Source organism: Mustela lutreola, chromosome 4, assembly GCF_030435805.1.
Source record: "Mustela lutreola isolate mMusLut2 chromosome 4, mMusLut2.pri, whole genome shotgun sequence".
Lineage (NCBI taxonomy): Eukaryota > Metazoa > Chordata > Mammalia > Carnivora > Mustelidae > Mustela > Mustela lutreola.
Genome location: NC_081293.1, coordinates 34,347,179 through 34,375,000, shown reverse-complemented (window position 1 = coordinate 34,375,000; position 27,822 = coordinate 34,347,179). Strand labels below are relative to the sequence as shown.

General features: G+C 38.0%; 1 protein-coding gene across 4 annotated transcripts in view; it reads right to left on the bottom strand.

Annotated features, from left to right (window-relative positions):
* IDE (insulin degrading enzyme) overlaps nt 1-27,822 on the bottom strand; it is a 131,134-nt gene that overhangs the window by 43,286 nt on the left and 60,026 nt on the right. For all 4 annotated transcript variants that reach the window (XM_059169451.1, XM_059169448.1, XM_059169449.1 and 1 more), the window contains exons 5-11: nt 14,344-14,466; nt 8,821-8,933; nt 7,724-7,886; nt 6,776-6,868; nt 6,255-6,346; nt 4,559-4,639; nt 2,698-2,801 (exon numbers count right to left, since the gene is read on the bottom strand). In XM_059169451.1, the coding sequence (XP_059025434.1) occupies nt 2,698-2,801; nt 4,559-4,639; nt 6,255-6,346; nt 6,776-6,868; nt 7,724-7,886; nt 8,821-8,933; nt 14,344-14,466 (769 nt within the window). The remainder of the gene's footprint in view (nt 1-2,697; nt 2,802-4,558; nt 4,640-6,254; nt 6,347-6,775; nt 6,869-7,723; nt 7,887-8,820; nt 8,934-14,343; nt 14,467-27,822) is intronic.

Genomic DNA, 27,822 nt, shown 5'->3' with positions numbered 1-27,822 from the left:
CTTGTGATCTGTCAAATAAATAAATAAAAACTTAAAAAAAAAAAAACGAAAATTCTGTCACATAGTACAACACAGATGAATCTAATAGACATTATGTTAAGTGAAACAAAGATATATTGTATGAGTTCACTGATATTATGTAATAAGTAGTCAAATTCATGAAAACAAAACAGAATGGTGGTTACCAGGAGACGGTAGGAGGGAGAAAAGAGGACTTGTTGGTCAATGGGCACAGTTTCAGTTTTACAAGGTGAAAAAGTTCTGGAGAGCTGCTGCACAATATGAATATATTTAACAATATGAACATAATACTGAATTGTAAACCTAGAAATGGTTAAAACTGTAAATTTCATGTGTTTACCACAACAACAACAAAAATCCTCTGAGCATGTATGTGTGGGCCTATTTCTGGACTCTGTTCTATGCTAATGATTTCTTTTTGATCCTCAGGCCAATGCACAATGTCTTAATTAACATAGATTTATAGTTAGCCTTCAAATCCAGTAGCTTGAGTTCTCCAACTTTTGTTTTTATGTTCAAGGATGTTAGGGCTGGGCACATAGGTGTCTCAGTTGGTTCAGCATCTGACTTTTGGTTTCAGCTCAAGTCATTATCTCAGGATCCTGGGTTCAGGTCCCCAGTTGGGCTCCCCGTCTCTCTCCTGATGCCCTTCCCCCTGCCCCACATCTGCTCTCAATCTTAAAAAAAAAAAAAAAAAAAAAAAAGGGTGTATGGATAATCCAGGTCCTTTGTATGCCCATAGGTATTTTGGAATCAATTTACCAATTATTGAAAGGAGAAAAGGCTACTAGGATTTTTATTGTGATTACACAGAGCTTCTGAATCAGACTGGAAAAAATTTAAAAGCAAGTCTCCTAACAAGGTCTTTAACTTCTTTCAGCACTGTTTCGTAGTTTTGTATGATGAAGTCTTGCTTATCTTTGATTAAATTCATTCCTAGCTATTTTACATTTTTGTTGCTATTGTAAATACTTTTTCTTTCAAGTCTGAAATAATTACAAATTCACAGAAGTTACAAAAATAATACAGGGAGGTTCCATGTACTCTTCACCCAGTTCCCTCAATGGTTACATCTTACATTAATTAGAGTAAAATACCCAAACTAGGAAAACTGTATTTGATAGAATGTGTACACAGAATGAGTTCTATGTCATTTTATCATATTTATCACATTATACAACTACCAATAATATTTCTTTTTTTTTTTTAAGATTTTATTTATTTATTTGACAGATGGAGATTACAAGTAGGCAGAGAGGCAGGCAGAGAGAGGGGGGAAGCAGACTCCCTGGTGAGCAGAGAGCCCGATGCGGGGCTCGATCCCAGGACCCTGGGATCATGACCTGAGCTGAAGGCAGAGGCTTAACCCACTGAGCCACCCAGGCACCCCACCAATAATATTTCTTTTAATTTTCCCATCGTTTGTTGCCAGTACATGTCTGGAAAAAGACATTGATGGAACAGTTCGATCAGAAGGATTTTTCTTCTTCAAAATCTTCAGTCAGATTGTTGATTTTATTCATAAAATGACTGTTCCAAAAAACATATTTACTCAATCTCCATGTTCCCAGGAGAATTTTGGAAATACATGCTTAACAGAGGAGAAAAATAAAAAATGCAAAATATGTGCCCCTTAAATATATTTCTGGTATTATTTCACTTTGGAAAACATGGATGAAATTCAATTTTGAGGCAGAAATATCATAGGATAGTTCATAAGCTCTGTAGGGCTGAACCTCCTCTAATAAGAACACCTTTGTTACTGTGAGAGCTCCTCCAACTTTTCATCTCCTGGTTAATCACTGGTGAGTGAGGTGGCTTTTGAGACTGTAATCCTTACTTCCACTTAAGAAAAAGGAGGGTGTCCTCACTTGTTTATGAAGCCAGATATGTACAGTGATTTGAGTTGGGATGAAGTCAGGTTAAGATGATCTATTACTACATTTTAATCATGATAATGAAATTATGATTATGGTTTTTTAAAAAAATGCTTATTTATTTGAGAGAGAGGGAATGAGTGGGAGAATGAGAAAGAGAGAGAGATGGGGAAGAATCCTCAACAGACTCCCTTCTGCGCATGAAGCCTGATGCAGGCTCAATCCCAGGACCCTAAGGTCAGAACCTGAGCCAAAATCAGGAGTCAGTAGCCCAACCAACTGAGCTACCCAGGCACCCCTTGCTTCATTTTTTCAAAAAAAAACTCTTCATGGTTTTGGGGTGCCTGGGTGGCTCAGTGGGTTAAGCCTCTGCCTTCGGCTCAGGTCATGATCTCAGGGTCCTGGGACGGAGCCCCACATCCAGCTCTCTGCTTAGCGAAGAGCCTGCTTCCCCACCCGCCCCCCACCTGCCTACTTGTGATCCCTTTGTCAAATAAGTAAATAAAATCTTTAAAATAAATAAATTAAAAATAAATTAAAAGTCTTCATGTTTTAGAGGTCCTTCCTAAAAATAATCTAGAGTGGAGGAAAAATGAGTGAGGAGCAGTGTTTGAAGATAACAAAGGCTGGTCATGTTTCGATTTGCTGATGTTTGGTACTGCTTCACTATACTATTCTTTCTACTTTAATCATGCTCCATAACAAGTTTAAAAGCGATTTATTCACAGTTCCAAATTTTCAGCTTCTAACCATTATTGAAAATATAGTACATAGCAGTAAAATCTATAGAGTGACTCACCGGACATTTTCTGGTCTGAGTTTGTCGAGAACCATCTCTATTAAGTCAGGTCTAAATTCTTCCAGTAAATATTCAGCTGTGAGCACTTCTTCTAGGGGATAATACTTATTAAAAGGAAAATAAATAGATAAATGAAATGTGCAAGGCTACTACAGAGTTTAACTTATTAAAAGCAAACAAATCTCTAATACTTAAACCCATTATTTTACATTCTCCCCCCTCCCCCCATCCTCCTTCAACTAAATTTTACTCAGCTGGAAAAATTTCATTTTTCTTTCTTACCACACTTGAAGCAGTTTCCTATTGCAGGATGATTTTGCAGTTAATCCCCAAATACATTTACATTATTGAGAGCAAAATCACAATTTTTGGGGGGAAAAGTGTAATATTTCTGGCTAAAAACTGAATCCTTGTTAATGAAGAAAATTTGATAATGAAATGCTAACACCTGTAGGATTCGTACCATAAGGTACATACATTTTTACAAACAGAATTTCCTCTCAAATTTCTATGAATGAAATTAGAGAAGCATTTAGAAAGGTGCTGGGGGAGGAGTGGCTTTTTATTAGTAAGAGCAACTTCCAATATTCTGAGACAGACTGAGTCACTTGTTCAACAAATACTTAACAAACATCTACTCTGTGCCAGGCAAGACAGATGATGTCCCTGCTCCCTAATGAGCTTATATTCCTTTTATTTATTTTGGTATAAAATAATGCAGTTAATAATAACAATAATTCATTTGGGGATTAAGACTCAAGGCTGAACTAAAATACAGAACAATGAACATGTAAGTTAGGAGAGGGAGTGACCAGAGTTTTAAGGTTTTGGTTTTTTTTATTCCAGTTTGGTTAACATAGAGTGTTACATTAGTTTCTGATGTACAGTAATTCAACAATTCTATATTATTGCTCAGTGTTCATCAAGGTAAATGCACTCTTAATCCCCTTCACTTACTGGACCCAAGGAGCTTATATTCTAATTAGGAGGGAGGCAGACAATAAACAAATTGTGTTGTTATAGTGATAGGTGCTATGAAATGCAAAGGGGCGGGACATGACTGAGAGGTCAGGGAAGATCTCTGTGAGGAAGACACAGTTATAAGTGGAAGCCCAAATAAGAACCAAGCCATGCAAAGACAAGAGAGAGAAGAGTTCTAGGTAGACAAAACAGCTAATGTAAAAGGTTCCACGAGGGAGAATAAACTTAACACTTGAAGATTAGGCAAGCAGGCAGTCAGTACAGCTGGAGGGGAAAGAGAACAGGGAGATGGGTTGGGGAGTCATATAGAACATGGTTAGAGAGTCAGGCAGATCACTTTGTAATCCAACATGACATTTTGGATTTTATTCTGATAGGAAACTACTGAAGGATTACACAGAGAAGACAAACAATCTGATTTGGGTTTTCAAAATATTACTGAGGCTGAAAAAATAAACTATAGTGTGAAACAAGAGGGAAAACAGAGATCCCAGGTAAGAGATTATAATGGTAGTCCAGGCAAGAAATGATGGTAGCTCAGACTAGGGTAGTAGCAACAGAAATAGAGACCAGTAGATGATCTATATAGCTTTCACACAATCAGCAACTGATACATTGTGGAATTGAAAAATATTTAAAATATTTAAATCCAAGAAACAAAATCCCTCTGTAATGAAAAATATTATAGATGATAATTTTTAGGATGATGAAAATTAAGATTTTAAGCATGGTTTGACATCAAAGTTTGCCAGGTTGCCACAACATCTGAAATTTTATACTACAGTTCCCATTTTTATCATTCATATAGTACTGAAGGTAATATATGCAGGATCACAAAAATACTCTATATACTAATGTATACATAAAATAACAAACTTACATGCAATATTCCTGCAATCTTAGAGGTATAGCCCCGTGGCCTCTCTTTATCTTTAAACCTAAATGCAACAGCATTCAAGTCCTAAAATGGAAAATTAATCCAATTACACTTAAGTCAACTACTACTTAGAAATACTTAAAAAAAGTTCTTTTTTTAGTGTCTAGCTTGCACTACAGACTTTCTACTCCATATTTAACTTTATCAGGAAAAATCAGCTATGCTTGATTTAGAAATGTACAGAACACAAATGAAAATAACCAAAACAGAGTATGATTGTTTAGCCTAAAATACTGAAACTATTAGTCAAAGAATTTAGGAAAATTGTGCAAGAACTTTGCAAGATCAACAGTTACACAGATGATCATTTCATTGATCCATTTAGAGAATTGCTCCCAGGTTAGAAGCTCCTATCCTAAGATCCACAAGCAGAGTATCCCTTTAAAGTTTAACCTAAGTAAAAAGGATTTCTTTTGGGCACCTGGGTGGCTCAGTTGGTTAAGCGGCTGCCTTTGGCTCAGGTTATGATCCCAGGGTCCTGGGATCGAGTCCCACATACAGGCTCCCTGCTCAGCGGGGATCCTGCTTCTCCCTCTGCCTGCTGCTCCCCCACTTGTGCTCTCACTCACTCTCTCTCTCAAATAAAGAAAATCTTGAAAAACACAAACACACACACACACACACACAAAAAAACAGGATTTCTCTCTTTTTATTTATTCATTTTTTTAATTTGACAGAAAGAGAGAGAGAGATCACAAGTAAGTAGAGAGGCAGACAGAGGGAGAGGGGGAAGCAGGCTCCTCGCTGAGCAGAGAGCCTAATGCGGGACTCGATTCTAGGACCTTGAGATCATGACCTGAGTCGAAGGTAGAGGCTTAATCCACCGAGCCACCTAGGCGCCCAGTTTCTCTCATCTTAAAAATTACATTTCAGAATCTCAATAAGTCTTAAATATAAAGCACATATTTCTAAAAAAAATTTTAAAGAAGGCTTTAAAATTCTGACAGGGACACCTGGGTGGCACGGGTGGTTGAATGTCCAACTCCTGGTCTTGGCTCAGGTCATGTCTCAGGGTTGTGGGATCGAGCCCTGTGTCTGCTTAAACACTGCCCTTCCCGCTGTCCCTCTGCCCTGTGCACACTCTCTCTCAAATAAATTGAACTTTAAAAATAAAGTAATAATAGTAAAATTCTGAAAGAGAACATCTGCTTTATTAAAAAATAGTAAGAGATAGCCAGGCTTTTCCAAACATACAACCAAAAAAAGCACTTTTAAGAACATAATCATATAAAAAACAATTCACAATTTCTTTGAAAGTTCACTGTAGATTTTTATCAGCAGATCTGAAAATGACAGAGGCTCATGAAGCTTTTGGCATACACTAAGGTATGCCCTGATAGATACAAGCTCAAGAAACTGCTGGTTTTGTTCTGAGGGACAGAAAAGCAATTCCTTTTTCCCTCCGAAAAAAAGTTACTTGATGCCTTAGCCCTAATTGTGCCCCAGGTAGCCAATCAGAGTAGTACAACTAAGCTTTAACTAAAGCTATTATGCATTGCAAGATTTTAGAGTTTAAATAACAACAACAAAAAACCCCAAAACTTTAAAAGTTTCATTGGGCCTTAAATTTAAATTAATTCACATATATATGTTTCCTGAAAAAATTTCCTTAAGAAAAATTTTGGTGAAACAAAATTACCTTGCACTCTTGGAAAACCCATTCTTGAGGTCCTTCTGCACGTAACTTCTGAATGTACTGAAACATGTGCAAAATTATATCTTCAACGTGTACTGGAAGAAAGGGGCACACTTAAAAACCATTCAGTCCTTGTATCCTTCAAAGCAGTGAGCTCACTCCTAAGGTAAAGTCAGGTAGGTAGAAATGGAGCCCTCACCTCCCTGACACTGGTTTTAGGGTTCCACACACATGGCCCTCCAGGCTCTAGGACATGGGACAGAAGGGACTTTGGGGAAGTTAATGAGCCGACGAAAGGCCAAGGACACATTTCATAAATGTAACATAATGACAGGTTGTTAAGGGGGAAAAAATCATCCATGAAATGAAGGCCAAGCTGCACATGAAAAATACAATGGATGAATTGTATGAATTAAAGGCTTTACGGCTTTACTACATAAAACAGATCCACAGCATTAAGAAATTTTTAAGAATTTATCATAAGAAGTCAATTTTCATTAAAAAACAAACAGGTCAATACTTACATAATCCTTCCTCAGTCAGGTCCACATTAATGATAAAAAACATAAAACCTCGGGCTCCTTCCTTCTGTCCACCAACAAGAGTATTTACCCAGCCTGTAAAATTCAAAGGAAATCAAAACAGGCTTATACGTGTGGCTTCCTTTAAGATAAAGAATTTTTTTTTAATTTATACTACAAGTTCCCAAGATATCAGAATGGACCATTTGCACAAAAGAGCAGAAAAAATTGGTTCAGAAAAACTGTTTCGGACACTGTGGAAGACTGAAGGGATTTTTTTGGGTTGGGAGGTTTCCTCAGGACTCTTCAAGTCATAAAAGAAGAGCCTGAGCTGAGAGGGGCCTTGGAAATCACCTACTAATTAAATCCTTGTACAACCTCTGGTCTGATGGGTTAAGAGCAGGCCAATAAATAATGTGTACTGTTATTCCACAGAGATGATAAACAATACCAACGTGAGCTTTTACTTTTGAAACTTTTTTTTTTTTAAGATTTTACTTATTTTATTTATTTGACAAACAGAGATCACAAGTAGGCAGAGAGGCAGGCAGAGAGAGAGGGGGGAAGCAGGCTCCCTGCTAAGTAGGGAGCCCGATGTGGGGCTCGATCCCAAGACCCTGGGATCATGACCTGAGCCAAAGGCAGAGGCTTAACCCCCCGAGCCACCCAGGCCCCCCAAACCTGTCTGTTATTTAAAACATGTAGCACAATCTCTTGAAAAGTCTAAACCTCGCTGCACAATACTGAAGAGTAAAACAAATTATGGCAGCAGGGGGAGAACCCAGAGCAAAAAATCAAAAGCACACTAGCAACCCCACCTCACTCTTCCATAAACCCAAAACTGTCTCATCCAAATATGTTCCTTCACACAAAAAAATCTAGGAGAAAATGAGAGCCAGAGTAAAAGGATGTGGGGTACTACCCTCAGAAGCTGGTACTCAAAAGACTTACCTTTTGATTTAAGTTCTGATAACAGACTTCCAGGACCTTCATGACCAATGAGATGACCAAGATAATGGCCAGGATTTGATTTGTAGTATTTCTGAAGGTCAGGTATGGGAAAAGTCACGTAAAGATTCCTAATGTCCTTAATGGGTACTATTTTGTAAAGTTGCTAGAAAAAAAATCAAGAAAGATTAGCAATATCAACTCCTACTGAATAAAATATTTATGAACTATGAAGAATACAGATTTTCATGGAAAAATCCCAAATTCAAGAGAACCAATTGCCCCACAGAAAACTGTACTGACCACAAACAGTAATTGGCTTGGGCTCTTTCTAAATGGACTTTCATTACAGTTGGTATACAGCCCATGTCTGGTCCCCTCGGCCATGCGGCTCAATATGCTTGCCTTCTGTCACTGGAGAACAGCCTCTACAGTATAGCAAGGCTCTAACTACCAAAACTACTTTTAGTATGCAAAGATCAGATTTATATCGATATCTCTTTGGTGATACATATCCCTAATAAATGTGAAACTGATTCAACTATCAAAACAAATATTAAGGGACGCCTGGGTGGCTCAGTTGGTTGGACGACTGCCTTCGGCTCAGGTCATGATCCTGGAGTCCCGGGATCGAGTCCCGCATCGGACTCCCAGCTCCACGGGGAGTCTGCTTCTCTCTCTGACCTTCTCCTCATTCATGCTCTCTCTCACTGTCTCTCTCTCAAGTAAATAAATAAAATCTTTAAAAAAATATATATATATATATATTAAAAACTGTATAAACAGGAGCGCCTTAGTGGTTCAGTCAGTTGGGTGTCTGCCTTCAACTCGGGTCATGGTCTCTGGGTCCTGGGATCGAACCCCACATTGGTCTTTCTGCTCAGTGGGGAGTCTGCTTCTCTCTCTCTCTCCCTGTCCGCCTTTCCCCACCACTCATTTTCTCTCTCTCTCAAAATAGATTAATTAAATCCTTAAAAAAAAGGATGAAAAAAACCTGAATAAATAAAACTTCCAAAATTGTTCATCTACTCTTTAGTAAACTGGCAAATATTATGATGCTGAATTTAAAAAGAAAAAATAACAGAAATACATGCACTTACTTTAAGATGTTCCTCTTGGAAAGGGTGTTCAGGAAATTCTGGCAGTGGGACATTTTTGTTCTCAACTTCAGAAAATAACTTTACCACCAGATCAGTTAGGTCGTCTAAAGATTCTGTAAGAAAATAATGAAAATAGAACTTAAACTACTCGTAACATGACAGGCAGTATTTAAAACCTTAGGATCTTTTATACATATATAAAATTACTATATTGTATACCTTAAACTTATCCAATGTTACATGTCAATCATTTCTCAGTAAAGCTAAACAAAACCTTAAGATCTCCTGAAAAACCTCCAGACTATTAAAAAGAAAACCTATGATTTTTTTAAAGCTGCACCTGATGAAATTGAAGCACTCTGCTCAATCCCGTCAGTGCCTGTGCAACTTCTAAAGCTGAGCCATACCGATAACTATACCTCACACATGTCTAGCTCTTTACGGTTTAAAAACTGTTTTACAAATGTTGTCTTGCAATAAATTTAAAACGTGTATTAAAACAGTAAAAGAAGAGTTGGCTGCATTTGGAAAATTATTTGATCTACAACTGCCAACAGGCACATACTAAACCATTAGCTGATAGATGGTAGCATACACTATAAACAGACACAGTCTAAGCCCATTGTTAAAAGTCAAATATTAGAGCTTGTGAGTGATTCTGTGGGAAAGAGTACAAAATAGTGAAAAGAGTCCTAGGTGGGGAGACTAGACAACTTGGATCCTAACCTTGGCTTCACCAACCATATCAACTGACTACCTGGACAACCCTGGTTAACCACTTCAGGCTCTATAAAATGAGAACACTGGGGGAGATGATCACAAGTCTCTTCCGAGGTCTAACATTATATGGTTCTGTATCATAATGTGCCAAACCCATTCAAAGGTTTGTAATTACTGTTAGAATGAAATGGCCACTTGAAGTTATTCTGTTATCACCTACCTATATTCTTTTATAAAGAGTTATACTTGAAAAGTTTATAGAGATGTATGATATGTTCACTGCAGCATTTTTTTATAACAAAAACTAGAGATGACCTTAACATCTATGAGTATGTGAATATTATTAAATGCCTATACATTAGAATTCTATGCAGTCATTAATAAGGGAGAGATCTCTATGGGCTGGTACAAAAATATCTTAAAGCTCTATTAAGTGAAAATGGCAGGCAATCTCAATTTTTTTAACAGGCATACTTACGTGTTGAGTATATTAACAAAATCCCACTTTTGGAAGTATAACAAAAATGACTTAAGGTGAGATTCTTGAGGAGAGGGCACTGTTATCACAGGATGGGAGGAAAGAGAAAAACTTGATTTCTACTTTATATCTTTCTACATGGAGTAAATTTTTTTCTGTGTATACGTATTTCTATCATTCAAAAAATTAAAAAATAGAAAAAGGACTAGGTTTTTTGTTGTTGTTGTTTTCTTTTTAAGTAATCTGTATGTCCAACATGGGGCTTGAACTCATGGAACCTGAGATCAAGAGTGACATGCTCTGACTGAGCCAGCCAGGTGCCCAAAAGGTTATCTTTTAATAAACAAGATAACCACTCACCTTGATTCTGTCTCCTCAAGAAGAGGGTATTTATATATGGTATAAACATTCAAATCACCTGTTACTGTCAGGAAGCATCTGGATCAAGGGAGAAATTTCCCTCAGTATTCTGTAACCCATTTTGAACTTTTCCATGAACTTTTTAAGAGAACACTTAATCACTACTTGAGATTTGCCTTTATATAGTATGAAATTCTCCTTTAGGCCTATGAATATGAGCATTTGTACTTCACATATTAAATGTACATATTTTTACTTTTTTTTTTTAAGATTTTATTTATTTATTAGACAGAGATCACAAGTAGGCAGAGAGAGGGCCCCGTGGAGCAGAGAGCCCAATGCAGGGCTCCATCCCAGGACCCTGGGATCAAGACCTGAGCCGAAGGCAGAGGCTTTAACCCACTGAGCCACCCAGGTGCCCCTTTACTTCTATTTTTCCTGACATGTACACAGGACCTCAAATTGTCCAGAACCCAGTACAAGGCAGACCAGCGGCTACTCGTTATATGACAAGGAAGCTCAAGAATGGAGTAAGTGTATCTGGAGCAAGAGACAGCAGGCGTATCTTTATGCACAGATGGAACATGTGACTTGGAACAAGGTGGGCAGTACACAAAGCTTTACCAGCCTGAGGGGCTGGCAAGAGCGAGGCTCTTTAGGGCAAGGTTCTCCCAGGTGAGCCTTTCAGATATCTCTACTCTGAAAGCGTTAAGTTCACAGTGTAGCTTTTTAAAGGTAAAGCAGCTCTATGATACCGCAGTCTGTCTTTACCCGTCTGCAGTGCACTACGGGACATCGAAGCAAGTTCCTTTCATCGTGACATCATGAGGACTTGGCAATCCCAGGGTCTGTACTTGATAGTTACCTATTTGCCAAGCTTCCAGGTAATTAGTGCTGTCACAACTAGAAGGATGGTCCCGTGGGAGAACAGAGAAAAACCTTTCTGTCCCTTTGTGATAGAGATCCTTCCACATGGTTACTCTTTCTCTCCCCCTCATCCTAAAGAAAGAGCGGATTTTCTATTAAACCTGAGAATTCCTGTTTCCTCCTCACACCTCTTGTACTGCAAGGACACCTCTCCCAGGCCCTCATCAAGTATACTGAACTGAGCACAGGTCAGTCCCACTAGGAGAGTGGTGTGTATGCAATCAGGAAACTGAAACATCTGTTTCTTTTAGACACTTGCTCTGTCACTTCCAATAAACAGGGAACAAGGAAGGCAGGCCTCCTGGATGATTCATCTGTTGTCATTATCACTTGCCCAGTAAGTGCTTACTGAAATCAAGTGTTTTTTATTTCAACACAACACAGATAAAAATATTCCCAGGACTAGGCTCTAAATACCCAGAGTTATTTAACACTCTAGAACTAGCTATTGTTAGCAAGCACACAGAGTTATAGACTCCTTTTATTTTATTGCCTTCACTCCTTGGACCCATTTTATATCCTGGTTCCTATTACCAACTTAAAATATATATAGTTGTTTATTTTCTACTTACAAATGTAACATTTGCCAAAAGTAGAAAACGAACAACAAATGCAAAAGGAAGGAAACAAAAGTTGCTCATAATCTCAGGATTATGGGATGCTAAAGGCAGCTACCGTTTATGGAGCGTTTGCTGTGTGCCACGCACCATGCTAAATACTTCCGCGTTACCCTGATTAAACCTCATAACAGCTTGTGAGGTAGCACACCTCCATTTTAAAAATGTAAAAACTAGAGTTCAGAGATCTGAAGTCTGTTAGCTCAAGGCTGCATAGCTAAGTAGGTGGTATATCTGGAATTCAAACTCAAGTTGGAGGAGTCTAGAGCATGATTCCCAACTACTATATCACATTACATTTCTAGTATATGTTTTTCTATTTTGTCTTATGTCTATACTATATATGTCTATTGTAAGTTTTTATAATTCCCCAAAGAGACCATATAGCACATTGTTTTTATAGAGTGCTTTTGCTTTCTATTGGACATATTAAGAATATTTTCCCATGTTATTGAAACACTGTCATAATATTATTTATTCATTCAGTATATATTTAACATGTGCCTATAATGTGTAAAGCACTAACTCAGGCACTGGGGACAAAGCAGTGAACAGAATAGCTTCTATTCTCAAGTACATTACTTTCTGGTATGGTGGACAATGATAAAGAAATATTTAATATTTCAGTGATAATAAATGTTGTAAAGAAAAATAAAGCAGGAAGGAGAACAGAAAGACGGAGAAGACATGCAGTTTTCTATAAGATGCCATATTACATAGCTATAACATCATTATTTAACCTATCTTCCATTAGTTGAACAATCAGATCATTTCTAACTTTTCACTAATACTATACTGACAGAAATATCCTAGTACATCCACTTTTTGAACAACTCTGGTTATTTCCTTAGACTGCATTTCTAGAAGTAAAAACAAACTCTTTAAGGGTGATACACCTTGTTAATCTGTTCTCCAGAAAGTCTAGAACAACTGCATAAATTGTATACACCATCACCAATACAAAAAGGGCACTGCTCCTCCATAATGAGTATTACTTAAAACAAAAACAAAATTATGGTAATTTAACAGGAGGAAACAGTACATTGTTTTACTTAATTTGCATTTAAAAAGTCAAACATTTATGTGGAAGTACCAAAGTATCCACAAACAAATGAATGAATAAAGATGTGATATATAGAGAGAGAAACAGAGAGAGAGAAAATGGATTATATTACTTATCCATAAAAAAGAATGAAATCTTACCATCTGCAACAACACTGACAGAGCTAGACAGCATAATGCTAAGGGAAATAAGTCAGTCAGAGAAAGACCAATACTATATGATTTCATTCTTTTTTTTTTTTTTCAGCGTTAACAGTATTCATTATTTTTGCACCACTCCCAGTGCTCCCTGCAATCCGTGCCCTCTCTAATACCCACCACCTGGTCCCCCCAACCTCCCATCCCCCACCGCTTCAAACCCCTCTGATTTTCATTCTTATGTGGAATTTAAGAAACAAAACAAGGGGGCAGGGAAGGAGAGAGACAAAGAAACACACTCTGACGACAGAGAACAAACTGATGGTTATCAGAGGGTAAATTGAGGGGATGGATGGAATAGGTGATGGGGATTATGGAACACACTTTTGTCATGATGAGCACTGGGTAATGTACAGAATTGTTGAATCAGTATATTGTACACCTGAAACTAATATAACACTGTATATTAACCAACTGGAATTAAAATTAAATCTTAAAAAAATAAAATTAAAAATAAGAAAATAGGGACGCCTGGGTGGCTCAGTTGGTTAAGCAGCTGCCTTCGGCTCAGGTCATGATCCCAGCGTCCTGGGATCGAGTCCCACATCGGGCTCCTTGCTCCGCAGGGAGCCTGCTTCTCCCTCTGACTCTGCCTGCCATTCTGTCTGCCTGTGTTCCCTCTCGCTTGCTCTCTCTCTGACAAATAAATAAAAAAAATTTAAAAAAAATATATAAAAAAAAAAAAAAAAGAAAAGAAATAGTCAAACCTTTAAACCTTTATTTATATTCCAAATCATTTTTCCAGTGTACCATCATCTGATTCCCCCCACCCTTTACCTGCCTTTTAATCGTGCTCGCTTCCGCAGCACATATACCTGCCTTTTAATCCTATTCCTAGTTTTCTGAATTGCTACAAGGTCAAATCTATTAATCTGTTTATACTTCCTTTCTTTGCTTTTATATGTTTATAGAACCTACTATTTTTTTTATATATAGGGCCTACTATATATTTTTCTCAGGTCTCCATTTTAAAGCATCTATACTCCTTTTTAGAATACAGAGTTAAAAACAAAATTCCCCTCCACATATTCTCCAACAAGGAAATCATTTTCAAAAGCCTCTCTGTAGATAAAGGCTGTATATTCTTCTCCCAATACTTTGAAAGAGTCAAATGGTAAACTAAGATTATCAAATTCTATGGAAAATTTTAAGGATTCTTACCTCGACCTAACACACAAATAGCCATTAAGTTGGATGAATAATAAGTAGAATGGAATTTCAGTAGCTCCTGTCTGACATCAATGCCTTCTTGGTTTGGTCTAGTCTCTAAAGTATATTTGTTACCTGAAAAGGAAGAAAAACATTTTTTAGAAAAAGAAAAATATGTGAACTTTAAAGTTATGGAATTGTTATGGACATTGCTATAAAGTAAACTTAAAAAACAGAGATCTAGCTAACACACATAATGATTAGTTAATATGTCTGAATGTAAGCTGGATACACAGGAAAGAAGAATACAAATTAATAACATTTTAAACCACAGACAGTGTCCCCTTAGGAACTTAAAGGGCTTTATGAAAATTATCCACCTTAAAATCCCTATGAGATAGTAGGTATTATGAGCACTTAAAGGACAAAATGAGATCTACATGGCCTCCATTCACACTTACTTTAATTTCCAATTCCCTATGTGCTCCATAATTAATTGAAGAAAGTCACTAAGGGCTCTTTTTGGAACTTGCCAAGTTACTTGTGGAAAGAAATGTACTATTCTTGGCTGTAACATTAAATTTGTGATGTGAATTCTCATGGATTTGATCTAGACTGGTGCAATGCTATTTTTATAAGTCTCAAGCAATGTGCATATATATATATGAACCACGGAGATCTCTTACAACATGTAATAACTCAATTACAGTGAACTAGGCAAGTCAAAAGCAAATGGTCACAATCTCTAAGTACTACATTTCTAATAAAAATCCTGACATTTAGGAACTCAGAGAATTCTAGTGATTGGAGTCTCCCCAAAATAGCATCTTGACTAGAAATATCCTAAAATTTTTGTATAACAACTTTAATTGTTGTTCCTTCTTACACTACTAAATGGGCTGCTTTCATCTGCAGAGAACACATACTTGGGGCGCCTGGGTGGCTCAGTCAGTTAAGCGTCTGTCTTCAGCTCAGGTCATCCAGGGTCCTGGGATTGGCTCCCTGCTCAGCTTCTCCCTCTCCTTGCCACTCTGCCTACTTGTGCTATCCCTTTGTCAAATAAATAAATAAAATCCTTAAAAAAAAAAAAACATTCTTTATATATTTTCTTTCCTTGGGCCATTATAATGGCTATGCTGAACTGGCATTGGAAGAGTCCCTTTCATTAACTTGGGTATCTACAGAGAACCACCAGATGGCGCTCTTATATCCAGTCTTTAGCGCTGTATGGCTGCATAGTCCTGAGCCAAGGTGCCATGCCTCAATGTTTGAATCCACAGATCTAGAGGAGAGTGTGTGCAAGCAACAGTCTAACAATGTGCTTATTAAACTTTTTCTAGTCACAAAGCAATCAAATGTACTCAATATTCACTAGCAGTAGCTTTTTAGTCAAGTTTTCAGGTTCTTAACCAGTCCTTTCAGTTTCTTATTTAAGAAATTACTTAAATTCAATTCCAGATTTGCTCTACTTGGGGTCCTGAGACATCCCCTCACTCTATCTGAGGGATTCAAGTGCTCTTAAAAGTATCCAGAAGAGGGGCGCCTGGGTGGCTCCGTCGGTTAAGCATCTGCCTTCAGCTCAGGTCATAATCCCAGGGTCCTGGGACCCAGTCCCACACTGGGCTCCCTGCTCTGTGGAGAGCCGGCTTCTCCCTCTCTCTATACCTCTGCCCCCTTCTTGTTCTCGCTCTCTCTCACAAATAAATAAATATGATCTTTAAAAAAAAAGTACCTAGAAGAAAAAGCACTTTTTGCTGGGTAATGATTTGAAGTTCTCTCATATTAAGGTAAAACTTGCGTACTGATGGTGTCTTCCTTTTCTACTAACCAAAGATTCTAAAAGCCTCAATTCCAGAGGGTACTAGTCATTACAGTTTCCTTAGTCATTTAGACTATGAAGCTCAGATTTCTATAATATGTGAACTAAATGATACCGGGACACTCAAGTTTGGAGAAATTAAGTTTTATTTCAACAGACTATAAATGTCATAGTGTGAGATCAAAACCAGAATTTTAGTCTAAATGTGATCTGATCTGCCTACTCACAATCAGGTCAATATTCTCGGTTTAAAAAAAACAACCCTCAGATCAAAGCTTATGAAGACCAAGATCATGGCCTCCCTCCATCTAGAACATAAAAGTTCCATCAGGTTAGCCAGCTCTAGAACATCCTACTTTAACTTCAATGTACCTGAATATCCTACCATTCTAGTCCCTATTCTTTCATCTTTAGGCCCATTTTAAAAATAAGAGATGGGGGGCGCATGGGTGGCTCAGTGGGTTAAGGCTGTCTTCAGCTCAGGTCATGATCTCAGGGTCCTGGGATCGAGTCCCGCATCAGGCTCTCTGCTCAGCAGGGAGCCTGCTTTCCTTCCGCCGGCCTCTCTGCCTACTTGTGATCTCTCTCTGTCAAATAAATAAAATCTTAAAAAAAAAAAATAAGAGATGGGGCACCTGGATGGGTCAGTCAACTGAGCATCTGACTCTTGGTTTCAGCTCTGGTCACAGTCTTGGGGTTGTGGCTCTGTGCTCGGTAGGGAATTTGCTTCTTTCCCTCTGCCTCTGCCCCTCCCCCTGTGCCCACATGTGCCTGCTCACATGCTCATATTCTCTTTCTAAAATAAATAAATCTCAATAAATAAATAAATAAAAATAAAAATAGAGATACAGTAGGAACATACGCCAAACACACTAGACCACAGATTATGGCAAAACACTGACGGTGCTGTATTTTTTTTTTTTTTTTTTTTTAAAGATTTTATTTATTTACTTGAGAGAGAGACAGTGAGAGAGAGCATGAACGAGGAGAAGGTCAGAGAGAGAAGCAGACTCCCCATGGAGCTGGGAGCCCGATGCGGGACTCGATCCCGGGACTCCAGGATCATGACCTGAGCCGAAGGCAGTCGTCCAACCAACTGAGCCACCCAGGCGTCCCTGACGGTGCTGTATTAAAATGAGCAAAAGAACTGCGACAGAATACGAGACTAGCAAAGAGAATGAATAATCCACTGTTTCTATGCAACAGTATGAACAAAGTTCACAACCTCAAGGTAGAGTGGGAGAAGTCAAACACAAAGAATATAGTTTTTCATTTCATTTATATAAAGCATAAAAACAGGCAAAACTAACCTGGGTTACTAGAAGTCAGACAGAGGTTACCCTTAGGGGATGGACAGTGACTACAAAAGGGCACAAAGAGGACTAGGGAGGTGCAGGTAATGCTCTGTTTCTTCACTTGTTCCATGGTGTGCTCAGTTTTTGAAAATTCAGTGATTCATATATAAATAACAGCAGAACATTCATTTACTTGATTCTTCAAATAGCAACAAAAGTAAGAATAACAAGAATAATTGATCAGAACCACACACAGGCTTATGCATACTTGCTATACTTTACAACACAAAGTTAAAAGGAACAAAGAGCCAAAGGAATCATTGTCAACAACAATGTAGCTCACCTGAGGTCCTATATCTAATGATATGGGACCTCTGGCCAAACTGCTGAAGAGAAGCTCAGTCACATTTGCTCTGAAAAATGGCTTTTAAGCCATAAATAGATGACTATTCCATCAATCTACATATTCTTTGCTGCCTAGATGTTTTCATCTTTCCTATTACACGATGACAGAAGGAAATTACAGTCCACTTGGGAACACAGCCCAGCATGGCAGCTCCATGTCCTCCGAGGTACCTGAATCAGAAAGAGGAAGGGGTTCTCCACTATAACTATCTCGGGATCAGGATAGTCAGCTCTCAATTCATTGACAGAGAAACATGGATACTAGGTATGATGACCAAAAAAATTCTTTAAATAATAAATCAATACATACATACAAAGCATTTTTCTTGGCAAGTGGCAGAGGAAGAAGTCAAAGATTCAAAGAAGAAGAAAGAACTGACCAGCATACCATCATGGCTACAGGACCGTGTAGCAAGGAATACAGGTGACATTTAGGAGCTGAGAGCAGCCCCTGGTTGACAGCCAGCATGGAAATGGTGATCTCAGTCTTATGGCTAAAAGGAACTGAATTTTGCCTATGGTTAAGAATAACCTTGGAAGATGTTTCTCCCAGGTGGGCATTTTATGTAGTCAATATCTTGATTTCAGCCTTGTGATACCCTGAGCAGAGAATTCCATGCCATGCCATGCCAGACTTCAGACCTACAAAACTAGGAGCTAATAAATGGGTACTGTTTTATAATAATAATTTTTAAAATTTTTTTATTTATTTACTTGAGAGAGAGAGTGAACAAAGAGGGAGAGGGAGAAGCAGACACCCCACTGAGCAGGGAGCACAACACAGGCTCGATCCCCGGACCCTGAGATGACTACCTGAGCCGAAGGCAGATGCTTAACAGACTGAGCCACCCAGGTATGCCTGTAATAATTTTAAAAATCCAAAAAAACAAATGGGCCAAAGAATCAGGCTCGCTGTTAAGTTTATTAATCCTTTTATAACAAATCCTTTAAAAGAGTTTACTAAAAACAGGAAGGCTAGCTGATGGAATTTCTCAAGAAACAATGAGACAAGAAAATGAAAGGACAAGCAGGACCTAAAGCACAGAACTCCGTAATTAGTCCTTAAATCAACTGGGTTCTGCTAGTGTTGGTGGCAAGACCCTTAGGCAGAGAACTGCAGAGAAACAGGCACCAGCTTTGGTGCTCACAGAGCTCTCATCTCATCCAGCCTCAGCCAGCTTCCATTGCATGACCTTAAGCAAATTACTTTACTCCCCTTAGGTTCAGTCTCCATTCTGACATTGGTAGGTTTATACCAAATTAGAAAAAAAAAAAAAAATCCGTGTAAAAAAGCTTAAGAATAATATTTACATTCAATAAATAGCAAAAATATGAAAGTCTGATGACAGCAGCTGTGATTTAGGGATGCACGGGAACAAGAACTCAGCCACCGCAAGGGAAAGTATGAACTGAATCAACTGCTATAAGCACCAGTTTGGCAGATGTATCAAATGTGAGGACGGGCATACCCTAAGACACGGTAATTCCCTACAGAACTCTGCAAAAGGACACATATCCGAGAATACTCACAGCAGCACTATTCCATTAACAGGAAAACATAAACAGAGACACAATCAATTTGTCAAATAGCAGCAATGAAAATTTAAAAACTCACCAGAGGTACATTCACCAACTTACAAATATAATGGTGAATGAAAAATACAAGTGGCAGAGATTGTTCAGAATAAAATACCATTTTTGTAAAACTAAAGACTATATTAGTTTAGTTTACCTCTAAACATAATGTTTAGAGGTAAATACATTACTAGCGATTTTTTTTTTTTTTTTAAAACATGAGACCTGACAGTCACCAAACTTAAGATAGTGGTTATGTCCCAGAAGCAGGGAGGAAAAGGCAACTGGAGAAAAAAACATCAGATGTTCACACTGTATTTGTAATGCTCTGCATCTTTAAGTACTATGTAGAGAATGACCTACCAAATGCTTCTGACCTTATCTCTTTTATGACATAACGAATCTGTAAAAATGTTAACATATTCAAGAGAATAACTGATGTATAACAAAATAAACACACAATAAACAGCAGCTACTGCTGTTATGCTGTCAACTGTAGGAAGGACTCCTGGTTTCTGAGAATATCACAGAAACCATGGCACTGAAGTAGAGAAGAAAGCTCAGGAAATGGTCTAGATGACTTTCCTCTATCTAAGAATCAATTCGTGGAGAACAATGTGAATATGGCTGGGATACCAAATACCAAGCAGTTCAATCTCTAGACACATACTGCCCTAACTTGGGCAGTGAGGTCATTCCTATCAAACTGAAATGCTGCTACCAAAATCCTGACTCCTACCTTTCTGGCTCTGTTACCATTCCAGGGAGTTCCAGCAGTGGATTGAGGACATCAGGGTTGCTGACTGGGACACTTCCACTCTGGGCTGAAGAGAGCACTGGCTTGGCAGATGGGAGACTCAGGGTTTCTTGTCCTGACTCCATCATGTATCATTTAAGCAACCTTGGAAAAGTCTCTCAATATCTCCAAGGGGTCATTTATTTGATCTGCAAAATAGGGGCAATATGGATACATGCCCAGTTGTTAAGAGCTGGGGCTCAATCCCTGACTCCTCTGTCTCCCAGCCGCGAGACACAGGCAAGTCTCTTAACCTCACTAGGCCCAGTTTCCTTATTTGTAACTAAGAATAGTAAGAGAACCAAACTCATGGGATTGCAAGGATTGAATGAATAGCCTCTGTCAGATAAGAACTATTAAATATTAACCTGGATTGTCATGAAGATGATGAAAAGTGAAAATGGAGATGAAAAAGGTTTTATAAACTATAAAGCTCAGTAAATACGATCTTCTACTTTCACTGCTACAACTACTTTAAACACTATTAAAAAGAGAAAAACTTACAAACTCAGTACTAATAGATACAAATACTGAATTTATTTTTCTAGAAAATTCTGGGGCCAGGAATATATTCCTTACATTATAGGAAAGACTGAGTTTGAAGTTTTAGAAATCTGTTTTAGAATCTAAAGCTGTCTTCAACCGTGTCTGATAAGGTGTTCCAAGGAAAGATCAAGTTGACAGTAATAACCATGAAAATCTTAAATGTTCTGTTAACCCAAGATTCTAAAAGTCAGTATTATCTATAGCTAGTTACTTGAAATTACATTTGACCCTTGAACATGAGTTTGAACTTCGTAGATCCAGTCCTACGCAGACTTTTTTTCAATAAATACAGTACATGTATAAATGAATAACAATTAAATACTATAAATGTACTTTTCTTATGATTTTAACATTCTCTTTTCTCTGGCTTACTTTAAGAATACAGTATACAACACATAGAATATATAAAATCCATTTTTTTTTAAAGATTTTATTTATTTATTTGACAGAGAGAGATTACAAGTAGGCAGAGAGGCAGGCAGAGAGAGAGAGAGGAGGAAGCAGGCTCCCTGCTGAGCAGAGAGCCCGATGCGGGACTCGATCCCAGGACCCTGAGATCATGACCTGGGCCAAAGGCAGAGGCTTAACCCACTGAGCCACCCAGGCGCCCTATAAAATCCATGTTAACTGATTGTTCATGTTATTGGTAAGGCTTCTGGTCCACATAGGCTTCTGGTCCACATAAGATTTTGGGAAGTCAAAAGTTACACAAGAGGGGCACCTGGCTGGCTCAGACAGAGGACTGTGCAACTCCCACACTGTTCAAGGATTGAATGTATTATAAATCTTTTTTTCTAAAAAAGCTCTTTCTTCCTGCTATAACAATCTTCTAAAAATCCTGGAAGAGACTAGGGCCTTTTGAGACACATGTGAATTTTCCTATAAAATTAAAAAGGGCACTTCTGCCCCTGGGTTAGTACATACAAGTACAGGATGCAAATTATGAGACAGGACTAGAAGTGAAAACCTCACAAGTGCCCTAATAAAGCACCTGTTCACTTGATTAATCCAGTTCTGGATTCCCGTAAATTTCTAGTTTTCCATAGATACATATCCTAGCAAGGAAAAAAACAAAACAGTAAAAACATCCTGGAAAAACTTAGAGAATATTAAATGACTAAGTGGGCTGAAACATATCAAATATTTGTAATGTCCAAACAAATAGTCATCATCCAAGGATGCTAGGGAACCAACTCATTATTTTGAAAACTGTAAATGAAGGGAATGAATCAAGCATTTGTTGGGGTGCCTTTCCTAATAATAACTACTATTCAAATAGGAGGAGAAATAACCGAATTAGAATTAGGGAGGCAAAGCACTGAGAATCATGATTGCGACACTACAAATAGAGAGACAACTAGACTTTATATGCCCCTTGATGGAAGAACACACCACCACCTATAAACTCTTGTCCAAAAACACCCCAACTACCAATTTGTGGAAATTGTGACAAAGGTCAGAGGAATATGTTAAACTACATCATTGGGATGCACGCAGGAAAATCTGGGCTATGAAAAGTTCTATACAGCAACCAACTTAATCCTTCATTAACTAAATTCTAGGGGGGTAAGAGGAGGGAGTTGAAGGATGAACCTATACTTACAAACCAAAAGATATTTAAAGCCCTATCAATTACTAACATTTCAACATTATGTGGACCCTAATCCAAATAAACTTTTAAAAATTACAGATTTTTATGAGACAACTAGAAATTTGAAAACTAGATATTGGAGATTAGTGATAGTGTTATTTTTTAAAAAATATTTTATTTATTTATTTGACAGAGAGAGATCACAAGTAGGCAGAGAGGCAGGCAGAGAGAGAGAGGAGGAAGCAGGCTCCCTGCTGAGCAGAGAGCCCGATGTGGGACTCGATCCCAGGACCCTGAGATCATGACCTGAGCTGAAGGCAGCGGCCCAACCCACTGAGCCACCCAGGCGCCCCAGTGATAGTGTTATTTTTGTTGTTGTTAAAAGAGTCATTATCTTCTAGAGACATATATTGAAATATTTGTGAGTAAAAGGATATGATGTTTAGGATCTCTTCAAAATAATACAAGAGGGTAAATGGGAATGTGGATTAGCCAGGACTGGCCAGGGGCAGAGTGATACATACATAGGGTTTATTACAGTATCTGTCTACTATTGTAGGTTTTAAAGTCTTCATTTAAAAAGGAGAAAGGGGGACGCCTGGGTGGCTCAGTTGGTTGGGCAGCTGCCTTCGGCTCAGGTCATGATCCCAGCGTCCTGGGATCGAGTCCCACATTGGGCTCCTTGCTCCGCAGGGAGCCTGCTTCTCCCTCTGACTCTGCCTTCCACTCTGTCTGCCTGTGCTCGCTCTCGCTCACTCTCTCTCTGACAAATAAATAAATAAAATCTTAAAAAAAAAATAAAATAAAATAAAAAATAAAAAGGAGAAAGGGATGGAGAGATGAGAGAAATGGTAAAAAACTAACTGTTATCAGGGTCCCATTCTGGGTCATTATCATCATCCCAAGATCAGAAGTCAATTACCTTCGGGTTTATATTTCATACTTTTCAATTCTAATCTATTTCCTTGCTCTGTTCCTCTTCCTATGGAAAAGTGTCTTTTGTTATAACTAAATTATTCTGAGTCTTGTGCTCTACAAAATACTGGGTTCATTCCTCAGTCACAGTTTTTTCTTCTTGTCACAGTTTTGGAGGCCAAGCTAACATTATGGTAGAGTACACAGGCTTTGAGTTAAGACTGACTTGGTATGGAAACTTGTAACCTACACAAACTTCTATTGTCATCCTACCCCCCCTCTCCCTGCATGCCCTCTCTTAGTTCGGTTCAGCCTCTGTCAAAGGGCATGAGGAAATTTCAGTATTGGTGGTGAAGGTTAAGTAAAATCATATTAGGCAGAACGCCTACCCAGTGTGTGGCATTTAATACTCATACAATAAATATTAGTTCTTTTTCCTCTTGAATGGCTCTTCCTTCTGCTTAAGAAAATCCTACCTACCCTTCAGAAGAATTCAGTTTGCATTTCCTCTAAGGTCCTGGAAAATTTAATTCCAGGGAACCCTAAGCAGGTAGAATAGAACAGTGATTAAAAGCTGGGTTTTTAATCACTGGGTTCGTATCACAGCTCCAGCACTTAAAAGCTGAGTGACACGAAGCAATTTATTGACCTCTCAAGTGTTAGTTTACTCATCTATAAAGTGAAAATAATAAGCACATTATCTACAAAGGATATTTTAAGAATTAAGTTAAATAATCCATTTAAAATACTTTGCACAGTGCTCAATAAAATTTAGTGCAGAGGAAGAGAAAAAAGTGATATTGATCCTGGAAAATCAAACCTGACATTATTCTCCAGTGAAATCCTGGATTTGCCGTAAGTTTCCAACTCAACTCTAAGTACCTTGAGTGCAAAGATATTGGCTACATTTCTTCGCATATTCTAATGTACTTTACATGTAGGGGGGTTAGAGAAGAATTACTTATCAACTAAGGGAGACAGACATCATCTGGGCTAACTTATAACACTCTACTCAAATTCTTATAATCCTGTGGCACATACTACAAAGCGTACTCAAGTAAACAACAATTAAGTAAGAAAAATAGCACCTATCCCTAAAATACAGCACTACCCCACCCTCTGTTTCCACGTGCCCTCCTACCTTGTCTTTCACTCCACCTGTACAACGGGAGGGCCTGTTTTGTTTCCCTCATCCACTCCTTGATTTCCTTCTTTTATTTCCTTTCCTGCTGACTAAATCCAGTTGTTCACACAATGTGTGTGGTGTTATGTTCAGAGAAAGAGATCACTGAAAAATAACGAGAACTAGGGGCTCATGGGTGGCTCAGTGGGTTAAGCCTCTGCCTTCAGCTCAGGTCATGGGATCGAGCCCCACATCGGGCTCTATGCTTAGCAGGGAGTGTGCTTCTCCCTCTCTCTCTGCCTGCCTCTCTGCCTATTTGTAATCTCTGTCTCTCAAATAAATAAATAGATAAATCTTAAAAAAAAAAAAAAAACACACAGAACTAAGGTTTTCTCTTTCCTTTTCTAAACTACTTTAAAAAATCCAATTGCTCCTGCTTTTATTCCAGGAAGAGGCAAAATGAATGAATAAATCCATAAATGGCATCCAATTTATCAGGAACCATGGAACTCAACCTAAAGGCACAGGTAACGATACATGAAGTAAAAAGCTCATGTGGACACCAAGAGAACAACATTCCTCAAAGAACACAACACCTGAAAGTCAGTTCACCAAACCTACTCTGGAGTCGCTCCTGGCTGACCAACTTACCTTTCATGGCAAGGTCCTTTTCAAACTTTGGACCTCTCTCACAGCTATGATATAATTATTGCGAAGACTACTGTTATTTATTTAAAATTATTACAGTCCCCAGACATTTTGCTAGCCACTTCACATGTATAGCTTCATTTAATTCTCATGTCAACCCAATATGGGAGGAAACTGAGGCTTACAGAAGGTAAGAAACTTGCCCAGAGTCTCTGAGCTGCCCAGTGGTAGAGGAAATATATACCTTGAGTACTGCCCAACTTTGGAAGCCAAACTTAAAATCACCTAGGAATATGCTAGTTGGAGGTGGGATTCTTGGCTGAAGTCTGAGGCTAGGAAAGTCACACAGGGATTCAATGAAGACATATGTGTGGAGACAGATTTAACACACAGTAGCTATGAAAACAACTTTCAAACAGATTAACTGACTTCAAACAGAAAAATACTTGCCAGATGTCATCTTGAGAATGTGAGAACTGAGCATGGGAACCCAAGACACAAGAAAAAGGACAACAGTTTAAGGGCTTGTCCCACTTGCTTAGACAAAGGTTTACAAGACCAAATGCTTAGCAGAACAAAACAGGTAATCTGCAGATTTCTTTCAACACAGACAAGCTTAAGTCGTAAACATACAAACAGTCTTCACACACAAAAGTGGGCTTTCTCCCACTCATCTTGAGAAGTGCTACCCTCTCAGCCTTTCATTTTCCCCTTTTCGTTAGATAAATGGGTAAAAGAAATATTTCATTTCTCTTTTAATCTTAAAATTGTGAAATATTTATAAACACTTAAGCATCCAGAATTACACCATTTATACCTATGTACTTACTACCCAGTTTTATCACTCTTCACGTTTTGCTATATTTTGTCATAAAATTATTTCCTCCCAGAGATGAAGTCTTGCCTCGCCTCTCCTCCTGTCTCTCTCTCCCCACTCTCAGAGATACTAAAAAGAATTTGGTGTTTAATCATTCACATGCATATTTTATACTATATTATATAAACATAAGGACATTAACAAGATGCAGTACTGTTCTGCCTGTTTTCAGATTTTATAGAAAGCTATCCCACAAAACACAATCTGCAAGTTGAATTTTGCTCAAAATATTTTGTTCTTTACTTGGTTTCGATACATGAGCTCTACTTCACACGTTTTAACTTTTCTAGAATATTCCACTGCAGACAAAAATGTATTAATGTATTCAACTGTTGACAGTCATTTTAAGTCATTTCCTACTTTTTTACTAGTTCAAAAAAATGCTTCTTGACCATTCTTGTGTACATTCCCCTGTGCACAACAACTAAACTTGTTTCTCTCTAGGGTACATGTCAAGAAATGGGTTTTCTTGGGTCAAAGGGCATGGGCACCACTTCATTAGATACTGCTAAACTGCTTTATGACGTGGATGAACAAATTTATTTCCCCAAAAACAGCATATGAGTTTCTGTTTTTCTACATCCTAACCAACACAATTCTCAGTTTTGCCTGACTTTTTATTGTTGCCAACCTGATAGATGTGAAATGGTATCACACTATTTATTTTTAATTTAATATTTAAAGTAGGCTCCATGCCCAGCATGGAGCCCAACTCAGGGCTTGAACTCTCAACCCCGAGGTCAAGACCTGAGCTGAAATCAACAGCCCAGAGGCCCCTCTTTATTTCATTTTTTATTTTTTTATTTTATTTTTTCCTGATTTTAATGATTTGAACATCTTTTTTTTTTTTAAATTTTATTTATTCTTTTGACAGACCGAGATCACAAGTAGGCAGAGAGGCAGGCAGAAAGAGAAAGGAGGAAGCAGGCTCCCTGCCGAGCAGAGATCCCGATGCAAGGCTCGATCCCAGGATCCTGGGATCATGACCTGAGCCAAAGGCAGAGGCTTTAACCCACTGAGCCACCCAAGCATCCCTGATTTGAACATCTTTTTAAAGTTTACTCGACTACCCTCTTCTTTTAACTCCATATTCATATTCCATGGCTATTTCCCTAATGAGCCCTTTTACCTTTTACTTATTTACTTACAGAAGTTTTTCTGTTATGTGCTTTGTAAATATCTTCACTGGATATGTGGATTATCTTTTGCTTTTAGGTCTACTGAACAGAAATTTAAAATTTTACTGAAGTCAAATTTATCTTTAAACAAGTAATTTATCTTTATCTCTAGAAGATATGATTTGTGCTTTGTGTGTATAATAACACGTCAAAAAATTTTAATTCCAGCATTGTTAAGATAAAGGGTATTAGTGTCAGGTGTACAGTATGGTGGTTTGATAATTCTGTACACTAGTCAGTGTTCTTCGTAAGTGTATACTTCATCTTCACCTATTTCACCTACCCCCACCCTGATAACCATCAGCTTCAGTTTGTTCTCTATAGTTGTCTGTTTTTTGATTTGTCTCTCTCTTTTTTTCTCCCCCTTTAAGAACACTTTTCTTAAGATGAAAAAAAAAAATCTGTATTTTTCTCTAGAAGTTGTAAAGTTTTCTTTCTATAATTAGGTCTAATTGACCTGCAATTTATCTTTGTGTATGGTATGAGACAAGCACCTAATTTTACTTATTTCTATACAGGTAATTTCCCTTTTCTTCATCTTTTTGTAATGTACCTCTGTCTTGGGTCAAATTTCCGTATATGTATAGGTATATTTCTAGGGTCTATAATCTGTTATTTTTCTGTATTCTTGCACCAATTCCACTACGGTAACAACTAGAACTTTATAATAAGTGTTGGTATCTGGTAGAATTAGGATTTTCTTTGTTGTTCTTCAAAAGCATC